Genomic DNA, 12,187 nt, shown 5'->3' with positions numbered 1-12,187 from the left:
AGACCCAACACAACCAAAAATAAAGTAATTAATTAATTAATTTAAAAAAAATATGTACTTAAAAAAAAAAAAAAAAGGGGCAACTGCCTTCATTGTTGAGCTTTCAAAGGCCAACAAATATTTGTAAACTATTTCTCCATTCAGTAACTCCACCTGGCCTGTGCGCAAGACCTTTGGTGCCCAGACTCTAAATTGATTAGGGTTACACAAAGCGTTAGAACTACCTATGGCACCAGTGGTACCTGACATTGTGACAGTTATAGAGGTTATCATCCAAGATAAAGAATCCTGGTGTCCTGTGGTTGACATCACAAATGCCCTTCTCAGCATCCCTCTCCATGTGCATGATCAGGATTAGTTTGTTGTACGCAGTATGGGTTGTATTACACCACTAATGTCCTTCCATGAGACTCCCTAAATTCTCTACCTGTAATAATGCATAGGTAAAGACTTGGAAAAAGTCCTGCTCCTTGAGGGAGCACTAACCTTCCACTCTATTGATGAAATCATCCTAGTGGGCTCAGACAAGGGCACTACCCAAAAAGAACTGGATGTCCTGTTCACCTACAAGTATCACATAGCTAGGCTGTTATTAACAACAAGGTACAAGGACCTAAAAATGAAGTAAAATTCCTGGGCATGATCTGTAAGGGGCATAATCCAGGGAAGATGACTGTCATGCTTTAGGCCCTCTCTGTCCCCCCAAGTAAAAACCATCTGAGCAATTGGTGGGACTATACAGATACTGTCACACTCTCACAGGGATCACACAGCACCCAACAATCAGGTTACCATAAAGATGACTACATTTGACTGGGGCATTGATGGACAGGGTCCCCTGGAAGCCATTCAACTGACTACCCCAGATGCCCTTTTTGTGGACCCCTCTGATTTTCATTTGCTGTTTCAGTTAGGACTCTCAGTAACATCTCTCTTTGCCTACTGGAATCTATGGCAGAAGGCCACTACTATACATCAGAGGCATTCAATGGACTTTGGGTCCACAATCTGCCAGAGCTGGCTGAAAATTGCATATCCTTTATGAGACAGTTAGTGCATATCCTTTATGAGACAATTATTGGTCTGTTATTGGCCTTGAGAGCATGACCTTGGTCATGTAATAATCTTAGGACAAGAAATTCCAACCAAAACATAGAATACATTTGCTTTTGTTCTATAGCTTTGTTAGGGTATTCATACTTTATGTCAAAGTTTAAAACTTCTATAAAATATATGTTCAAAGACACATTCATGAACCAAATAAAGTTCTTCTGATGTATTTAATTTAAAACTATATAGAAAAGGACTTGGGATTAGCTCAAGATGGTGGAGCAGGAGGACATGATTTCACGCCCTTCTTACAAAAACACCAAAATCACAACTAACTGCTGAACAACCATCGACAAAAAAAAGCTGGAACCTACCAAAAAAGATACCCTATATCCAAAGACAAAGAAGAAACCACAACGAGATGGTAGGAGGGGCACAATCACAATAAAATCAAATCCCATACCCGCCATGTGCATGACCCACAAACTGGAAAACAATTATAAGACAGAAGTTATCTCACAGGAGTAAAAGTTTTGAGCCTTCCCAGCCTGGGGTTATGGCAACAGGAGGAGGAGTCCCCAGAGAATCTGGCTTTGAAGGCCAGCGGGGTTTGATCACAGGACCTCCAAAGGACTGGGGGAAACAGAAACTCCACTCTTGGAGGGCACACACAAACTTTCATGTGCACCAGGACCCAGGTGAAAAAAGCAGTGACTCCATAAAAGACTGGGCCAGACCTACCTGCTTAGTATTGTGCGATCTCCTGTGGAGGCAGGGGGCAGCTATGGCTCACTGTGGGGACAAAGACACTGGCAGCAGCAGTTCTGGGAAGTACTCATTGGTGTGAGCCCCCCTGCAGAGGCCACCATTAGCCCCACCAAACAGCCTGTAAGCTCCAGTGCTGGGTCACCTCAGGCCAAACAACCAACAGGGTGGGAACACAGCTCCACCCAAAAGCAGACAAGAGGCTTAAAGTATCAATGAGCATGGCCCTGCCCACCAGAGGAACAAGACCGAGCTCCACCCACCACTGGGTAGGAACCAGCTCCTCCCAAAAGGTAGCCTGCACAAGCTTCTTAGACAGCCTCATCCACCAGAGGGCAGACAGCAGCAGCAAGAATTACAATCCTGCAGCCTGTGGAATGGAAACCAGAATCACAGAAAGTCACATAAAATGAGACACCAGAGGAATATGTCCCAGATGAAGGAACAAGATGAAACCCCAGAAGAACAACTAAGTGAAGTAAAGATAGCCAACCTACCAGAAAAAGAATTCAGAATAATGATAGTAAAGATGATCCAAGATCTTGGAAAAAGAATAGAAGTAAGGATCGAGAAGAAGTAAGAAATGTTTAACAAAGACCTAGAAGAACTGAAGAACAATACAATAACTGAAATGAAAAATACAGTAGAAGGAATCAATAGAAGAATGAATGAGGCAGAAGAATGGATAAGTGACCTGGAAGACAGAATGGTAGAAAACACTGCCGTGAAACAGAAAAAAGAAAAAAGAGTGAAAAGAAATGAAGACAATGTAAGAGACCTCTGGGACAACATTAAATGCACCAACATTCACATTTAGGGGTCCCAGAAGGAGAAGAGAGAAAGGACCTGAGAAAATACTTCAAGAGATAATAGCTGAAAACTTCCCTAACATGGGAAAGGAAACAGTCACCCAAGTCCAGGAAGTGCAGAGAGTCCCAGGCAGGATAAATCCAAGGAGAAACATGTTGAGACACACAGTAATCAAATTGACAAAAATTAAAGACAAAGAAAAAATGTTAAAGGCAAGAAGGGAAAAGTGACAAATAACATATAAGGGAACTCCCATAAGGTTATCAGCTGATTTCCCAGCAGAAACTCTGAAGGTAAGAAGGGAGTGACATGATATACTTAAAGTGATGAAAGGGAAGAACCTACAAGAATATGCCACCCAGCAAGGCTCTCAATCAGATTTGAAGGAGAAACCAAAACCTTTACAGAGAAGCAAAGGCTAAGAGAATTCAGCACCACCAGACCAGCTTTGCAACGAATGCTAAAGGAACTTCTTAAGTCGAAAAGACCACAACTAGAAACAAGAAAATTATGGATGGAAAAGCTCACTGGTAAAGGCAAACATACAGTAAAGGTAGGAAATAATCCACACACAAACATGATATCAAGACCAGCAATTATGAGAAGAGGAGAGCACAAATGCAGGATATTGGAAAAGCATTTAAAATTAAAAGACCAGCAACTTAAAACAATCTTGTTTATATATATACTGCTATATCAAAACATCACGGTAACCACAAACCGAAAATACAATAGATACACACACACAAAAAAAGGAATCCAAACACAACACTATAGTCATCAAATCACAAAAGAGAACAAAAGAGGGAGGGAAGAAAAAAGATCTGCAAAAACAAATCCAAAACAAGTAGCAAAAAGGCAATAAGAACATACATATCGATAATTACCTTAAACATAAACGGATTAAATGCTCCAATCAAAAGACATAGACTGGCTGAATAGATACGAACATAAGATCCACATACATGCTGTCTACCAGAAACCCACTTCAGATCTAGGGACACATACAGACTAAAAGTGAGGGGATGGAAAAAGATATTCCATGCAAATAGAAATCAAAAGAAAGCTGGAATAGCAATACTCCTATCAGACAAAATAGACTTTAAAATAAAGACTGTTTTAAAGCATCAAAGAAGGACATTACAATAAATAAAGAGACAAAGAAGGACACTGCATAATGATCAAGGAATTAATCCAAGAATAAGATATAACAACTGTAAATATATATGCACCCAATATAGGAGCACCTCAATATATAAAGCAAATACTAACAGCCATAAAGGGAGAAATCAACAGCAACACAGTAATAGTGGGGGACTTTTAACACCCCACTTTCATCAATGGACAGCTCATCCAGACAGAAAATTAATAAGGAAATACAGGCCTTAAATGACACATTAGCCAGATGGACTTAATTGATATTTCTAGAGCATTCCATCCAAAAGCAGCAGAATACACATTCTTCTGATGTGCACATAGAACATTCACCAGGACTGAACACATGCTGGGCCACAAAGCGAGCCTTGGTAAATTTAAGAAAACTGAAATCATATCAAGCATCTTTTGTGACCACAGCACTATGAGATTAGAAATAAACTACAAGAAAAAAAAACTGTAAAAAACACGAACACGTGGAGGCTAAAAAATATGCAACTAAACAACCAATGGCTCGCTGAAGAAATCAAAGAGGAAACCAAAAAATGCCTAGAGACAAATAAACATGAAAGCACAATGATCCTATGAGATGCAGTAAAAGCAGTTCTAAGAAGGAATTTTATAGCAATACAATCTTACCTCAGGAAACAAGAAAAATCTCAAATAAACAACCTAAACTTATGCCTAAAGGAACTAGAGAAAGAAAACAAACAGAACCTAAAGTTAGTAGAAGATCAGAGAAGAAATAAATGAAATAGAGATGAAGAAACAACAGCAAAGATCAATGAAACTAAAAGCTGGTTCTTTGAAAAGATAAACAACATTGAAAAACCTTTAGCCAGACTCATCAAGAAAAAAAGGAGAGGACTCAAATCAATAAAATTAGAAATGAAAGAGGAGAAGTTACAACTGACACCACAGAGATACAAAGAATCATAAGAGACTACTACAAGCAACTATATGCCAATAAAATGGACAATCTGGAAGAAATGGACAAATTCTTAGAAACGTACAGTCTCCCATGATTGAACCAGGAAGAAATAGAAAATATGAACAGACCAATCATAAGTACTGAAATTGAAACTGTGATTAAAAAACTCCCAACAAACAAAAGTCCAGGGTCAGATGGCTTCACAAATTCTATCAAACATTTAGAGAAGAGTTAACACCTATCCTGAAACTGTTCCAAAAAACTGCAGAGGAAGGAAAATTCCCAAACTCATTCTATGAGGCCACAATTACTGTGATACCAAAACCAAACAAGGATACCACACAAAAAAGAAAATTACAGGCCAATATCACTGATGAACACAGACACAAAAATCCTCAACAAAATACTAGCAATCTGAATCCAACTATATAGTAAACAGATTGTACACCATGATCAAGTGGGATTTATCCCAGGGATGCAAGGATTTTTCAAGATCCACAAATCAATGAGTGTGATACATCACATCAACAAATTGAAGAATAAAAACCACATGATCATCTCGATAGATGCAGAAAAAGGTTTTAAGAAAATTCAACACCTATTTGTGATAAAAACTCTCCAGAAAGTGGGCATAGAGGGCACATACCTCAACATAATAAAGGCCATATACGACAAACCTACAGATAACATCAAACTCAACGGTGAAAAGCTGAAAACATTTCTTCTAAGATCAGAAACAAGACAAGGATGTCCACTCTCACCACTTTGATTCAACATAGTTTTGGAAGTCCTAGCTACAGAAGTCAGAGAAGAAAAAGAAATAAAAGAAATCCAAATTGGAAAAGAAGAAATTAAACTGTCACTGTTTGCAGATGACATGATACTATAGATAGAAAATCCTAAAGATGCTACCAGAAAACTACTAGAGCTCATCAAAGATTTTGGTAAATCTGCAGGTTACAAAATTAATACACAGAAATCTGTTGCATTTCTATACACTGACAATGAAAGATCAGAAAGAGAAATTAAAGGAACAATCCCATTTACCATCACAACAAAAAGAATAAAATGCCTGGAAATAAACCTACCTAAGGAGGCAAAAGACCTGTACTCTGAAAATTATAAGACGCTGATGAAAGAAATAGAAGACACAAACAGATGTAAAGATATACCATATTCTTGGATTGGCATAATCAATACTGTCAAAATGACTATACTACCCAAGGCAATCTACAGATTCAATGCAATCCCTATCAAATTACCAATGGCATTTTTCACAGAACTAGAACAAAAAATCTTAAAATTTGTGTGGAGACACAAAAGACCCCGAATAGCCAAAGCAATCTTGAGAGAGAAAAACAGAGCTGGAGGAATCAAGCTCCCTGATGTCAGACTATACTACAAAACTATAGTCATCAAAACAGTATGGTACCAGCCAAAAATAGGAATATAGATAAATGGAATAGGATAGAAGGTCCAGAAATAAACCCATGCACCTATGGCCAATTAATCTATGACAAAGGAGGCAAGACTATACAATGGAGGAAAGACAGTCTCCTCAATCAATGGTGCTGTGATAACTGGACAGCTACATGTAAAAAAACGAAGTTAGAACACTCTTTAACACCATACACAAAAATAAACTCAAAATGGATTAAAGACCTAAATGTAAGACTGGACACTATAAAACTCTTAGAGGAAAACATAGGCAGAACACTCTCTGACATAAATGGCAGCAATATCTTTTTCAATCCATCTCCCAGAGTAATGGAAATAAAAACAAAAATAAACAAATGGGACCTAATTAAACTCAAACTTTTGCACATCAAAGGAAACCATAAACAAAACAATAAGACAACTCACAGAATGGGAGAAAATATCTGCAAACAAAGCAACCAACAAGGGATTAGTCTTCAAAATTTACAAACAGCTCATGTGGCTTAATATCATAAAAACAAACAACCCCAACAAAAAAAATGGGCAGAAGACCTAAATAGACATTTCTCCAAAGAAGACATACAGATGGCCAAGAGGTACATGAAAAGATGTTCAACATCACTAATTATGAGAGAAATGCAAATCAAAACCACAATGAGACATCACCTCACACCAGACAGAATGGCTATTTTTGCACCAGTACCATACTGTCTTTATTACTGTAGCTTTGTGGTATAGTTTGAAGTCAGGGAGCCTGATTCCTCCAACTCCGTTTTTCTTTCTCAAGATTTCTTTGGCTATTCGGGGTCTTTTGTGTTTCTATATGAATTGTAAGGTTTTTGGTTCTAATTCTGTGAAGAATGCTATTGGTAGTTTGATAGGGATTGCACTGAATCTGTAGATTGCTTTGGGCAGTATAGTCATTTTCACAACACTGATTCTTCCAATCCAAGAACATGGTATATCTCTCCATCTGTTTATGTCATTGATTTCTTTCATCAGTGTTTTACAGTTTTCTGAGTACATCGTTTGCCTCCTTAGGCAGGTTTATTCCTAGGTATTTTATTCTTTTTGTTGCAATGGTAAATGGGAGTGTTTCCTTAATTTCTCTTTCTGATTTTTAGTTGTTGGTGTATAGGAATGCCAGAGATTTCTGTGCATTAATTTTGTATCTGGCAACTTTACCAAATTCATTGATTAGTTCTAGTAGTTTTCTGGTGGCATCTTTAGCATTTTCTATGTATAGTATCATGTCATTGGCAAACAGTGACAGTTTTACTTCTTCTTTTCCAATTTGTATTCCTTTTATTTCTTTTTCTTCTCTGATTGCTGTGGCTAGGGCTTCCAAAACTAAGTTGAATAAGAGTGGCTAGAGTGGATATCCTTGTCTTGTTCCTCATCTTAGTGGAAATGCTTTCAGTTTTTCACCATTGAGTATGATGCTTGCTGTGAGTTTGTCATATATGGCCTTTATTATGTTGAGGTAGGTTCCCTCTGTGTCCATTTAATGGAGAGTTTTTAATCATAAATGGGTGTTGAATTTTGTCAAAAGCTTTTTCTGCATCTATTGAGATGATCATATGGTTTTTATTCCTTAATTTGTTAATGTGGTGTATCACACTGACTGATTTGTGTATATTGAAGAATCCTTGCATCCCTGGGACAAATCCCACTTGATCATGGTGTATGATCCTTTTAATGTGCTGTTGGATTCTGTTTGCTAGTATTTTGTTCAGGATTTCTGCATCTATGTTCATCAGTGATATTGGTCTATAATTTTCTTTTTTTGTGATATCTTTTTCTGGTTTTGGTATCAGGGTGATGGTGGCTTCGTAGAATGAATTTGGGAGTGTTTCTCCCTCTGCAATTTTGGAAGAGTTTGAGAAGGATTGGTGTTAGCTCTTCTTAAAGTTAGTGAGGAACAGTGGCACTTCGTGGGTGGACTTCCTTAAGAGTGTCCTGACAGCAGAAAGTTTGATCAAGGAGGCTAAGAGGAACACTCAAGTCCTTCTTCCTCAGCTAGAAACCATTTGGGCTGTGACAGCTTTGGCCCACCAGTGATGGGTTCTCTATGACTAAAACACATGTTTAGACCAAGTTTCCAGAGGACAGCAGCCCTGCAAACTACACTGGTGGTCCCTTGGTTCTACAATGAGAAAGTGACAGTGGTGGGTGATGAGATTGTTAACAAGACTCTAGGTTCATTAGTGCCACTCCTGCTGGTTATCAAGCTCAATTAAAGCTCCTCATAACATCAGGTCCGTCTGTTAGTGATATAATCCAGATCTTAACTGACAAATTCTTAGGCAGGGAAAATGTAACTACTGCCAAAATAACAAAGAGAGACCATCACAGAAGGTGACATGAAAATGCTAACTGGCACACACTAGTGGAGAATTTGGGTAGTGCTCTCCCAATACCTCTGCGTCTGTTTTTTAAATAGTGGGAGCTCAAAAGAAGAGATTAATGAGTTCTCCACTTAGGAACTCATGGCCAAGTAGCGTGCCTTAAGGGGCCAAATGGCAGCCCCTATAGGGTCTGCCAGGTAATGACCCCTATGACTATTTCTTCTCCTTCTCCCAGTAAATTCTAAAATGAATCATAGAGCCTTACCAACTTTTACCCAAACTTTTTGGATTAAACAAGACTATGAAATGTCCAATGTTCCTAAGTCCAGAGTGAAGAAGTGAGATCCTATGCCAAGGGTCAAAGTTCAGAGTACACATGAGGGAGAACTGCATTTCTTGGCCCTTTTGGTAATGGTCCACAGTTGATGGTGACCCCCAATCCCCTGGGATGAGAATGAGAAAATTGATAATGCTCTCTGATTTTCTGTCTGAAGCCAATACCACCAAGATCCTTACCCAGCCTGACTACAGGTGTAACATATCATTATTGTGGCAACTCTACTGAATGGATTATTGTTATAGATGTATTATCGATATGCATACCGGATTGCACTTACTCTAAGGCCTAAAGGATATTATTGCATTTAAGACCATTTTAGTGGGGCATATGGAAGACTGTAAACCTACCAAACTACTACCTGCTAGCAGTATTGTCTCTCAAAAACAGCATTAATTGCCTCAGGAATTCAAAAACAAACAAACAAAACTGTCCCCATTGCTGTGCTTAAGGAAGCCAAGGTTCATTATCTGAGCTTTGCAAAAGGCCTTGGGTACCTGGAAACTCAAGCAATAATCAGGCTCAGTGATGTAGTACAACTATGGCAATAGCATTACCTGACACTGTGACTGACACAGTTTTTGCCCAAGCTGAGGGAAATAGGTATGAAGCAATTCACATTGCAAATGCCCTTTTCAGCATCCCTGTCCGCACAGATGATCAGGATCAGCTTGCCTTTGGTGTAATGCGTTGCAATACACCTTTAATGTCCTTCCACAAGGTCATGAGCAGGAAGAAGTCCCACTCCCAGATGGAGCACTAGCCTTCCACATATTAATGAATGCCTCTTAGTGGGTCGAGGAAAGGATACTACTCAACCAGGACTGTATGCCATTTTGACGCACATGTAGCAACATGTCTAGGACATTACTATGGACAAGGCACAAGGGCCTATGAATCCTGGGAAATTCCTGGGAATAAACTGGGAAGGGACAGTAGCTCTCAGTCCGGAAGCAATAACTGCCCAGTTTTAGTCATGCTCAGGCTCTCAGCCCCAACAAACACAAAGGATGCCCAATGACTTGTGGGACTATTCAGATACTGGTACTCACAACTTCCCCTACAAAGCCACCTTGATGACAGCACCCATCAATCAGGTTACCAAAAAGACCTTTACCCTGAGTGGGGTCTGACAACAGGATACCCTGGAGACCCTCCAACGGGCTACACAGGCAACCCTTTTCCTTGCCCCCTTGAATTCACCGCCTTTTAAGTTGCGGGTCTCAGCAACCTCTCTGTTTGCCAATTGGAGCCTGTGGCAAAAGAACACTGCCACACATCAGAGGTGCCACCTGGCTTCGGACTCATAATCTCCTATTGTTGCCTGAAAGTAAACACCCTTTGAAAGACTACTGACCAGTTATGGATCTTGGTGGACACTGGGTGCAGAAGTCCCGCCATGAAGTAGTTTTATAACAAGAAATTCCAACCAAATGTTAAATGTTTCTTCTTCTCTAGTTGTTTTATGGTATTCACATTTAGATCAAAGTGTAAAATTGCTATAAATTATATGCTCAAATACATATTCATGAACTAAAGAAATAAGTTCTGATGTGATTAATTTTTTTAAATTTAAAGGTACCTATAATTGTTATACTTACTACTGTGTTGTCCTCCTCTGGAAGTTATTTGTTTTTGTACTTGCATGGGGAGTTTTGACACTGACTCTTGATCTTTAAGCATAGGATTTTTGTCTGGTGCATCATCATGAGCTACATAAAGAGATGCATTTAATTCCTCCATGGAAAAACAGATCTAGTATGCAATCTCTAGATTTCAAATTTATAACATATATACAGCAAAATTTTCTCTCATTTTGATAAAGTTATAAGTAAATTACCATAATGTCAGATGTGACATAAAATTTGAGAGGATATTTTTAATGGGTATTTGTTAAAGAAGGTGTAACACTAACATTTCTAGGCCATATCTATTGATCTACCTATCTATATATATCTGTATGTGTGTGTGTGTGTGTATATATATAAATATATATACACACACACATACATACACAAAATATTCCTGCCGCGGGTGGTGATCTGAGCATGTATGCCAAGGTCAGAATTCAAAGTGGGGTGGGGCACTGCTGCATTTCTAGAGCCCTTAGGCTACTGGTGCACAGGTGACCATGATCTCCATAACCTCTGACACCAGGTGCTGGGGGAAAGAGATAACGCTCTCTGGCTTTTCATCTGAGGCCACCACCAAGGACACCCTTGGTCAAACACTACACTGTGAGTGTATCCTTTCAGGCAACCACAAAACTCCATTTTTATGGTCCCCACTACTAAATGTGTATTGATGTAGATGTATTTTCTATGTGCACCCACACTCGAATTCAGTTCCCTCATGGGAACTGCTGTATTTAGGGGCATTTTAGAGGGGCACGTGGAAGACTGAGAACCTCCAGACTAAACAGTGCCTCCCACTTGTGTCTCCCTAAACTAATTCCTGGGAAGAAAAAGACAAACTGCTCTCACTGCTGAGCTTAATGAATAGTAATCTCTCCATGAGACTATTTCCCATTTGAATAACTAACTTGATCTTTGCACACAGCCTCAAGTACATGTGACTAAACTGATTTTGGTAGGTCAATGCTATAGTACAGCCGTGAGACCTGGTGGTACCTACACTGTAACTGTCATACAGGCTGTTTTCCAAACTGAAGGACCTCAATATGCAGCAACGGACAAATCAAATGCCCTTTGCTGCATCCCTCTCCACATAAATGATCCCAGTTTTTAGTTTAACCTTATATGGAAGGAGTTGCAATATCCTACTAATGTCCTTCACATGGCCATCATATTGCTCAAATATCTATAATCAGGGCACAGCTCATGACGTCTAAGCAGCCTGCTCTCAAAGGGAGGACTAGTTTTCATTCAAGTGGGCCCAGACAAGGACACCCCCAACAAGGAGTAGATGCACTGTGAACCCACCAGCAGCTCTTGGCTGGGCCATCAGTACACACAAGGTACAGTTAGTTACCTGGTAACTTAGTGAAATTCCTGGACATGGCCTCTAAGGGGCATGACATCTCATTCCAGAGGAGAAGACTGCCATGCTTGGGCTAATCAACTCCGATAAATAAAAAGCAGTCCAGCAATTAGTGACACTCTTTGACCACTTGCACTCTCATTTGCCCATGTGGAGCCCTTGATGACACCCATCTATGGGGTTACCAGAAAGGCTGCTTCCTTTTAGTGAGGACACAACCGAGAGGGTGCCCTAAGGACCCTCCAACAGGCCTCATGACCCCCATCTGATGCTTGATTTACAGATCTCAGAAACATCTGTTTGCCATTGGAGCCTATGGCAAAAGGCTGCTGTGACACGTAGAGGAATCCATTG

General features: G+C 39.5%; 1 protein-coding gene across 1 annotated transcript in view; it reads right to left on the bottom strand.

Moving 5' to 3' along the window:
- Window positions 1-12,187, bottom strand: part of CCDC7 (coiled-coil domain containing 7) — a 325,108-nt gene that overhangs the window by 117,047 nt on the left and 195,874 nt on the right. Inside the window, exon 28 of the mRNA XM_036844965.1 lies at window positions 10,435-10,545. Coding sequence (XP_036700860.1) covers window positions 10,435-10,545 — 111 coding nt within the window. The remainder of the gene's footprint in view (window positions 1-10,434; window positions 10,546-12,187) is intronic.

Source organism: Balaenoptera musculus, chromosome 2 (assembly GCF_009873245.2).
Source record: "Balaenoptera musculus isolate JJ_BM4_2016_0621 chromosome 2, mBalMus1.pri.v3, whole genome shotgun sequence".
Lineage (NCBI taxonomy): Eukaryota > Metazoa > Chordata > Mammalia > Artiodactyla > Balaenopteridae > Balaenoptera > Balaenoptera musculus.
Note: the sequence above shows the minus strand (reverse complement) of the source record. Positions and strands in the feature narration are given on the sequence as shown.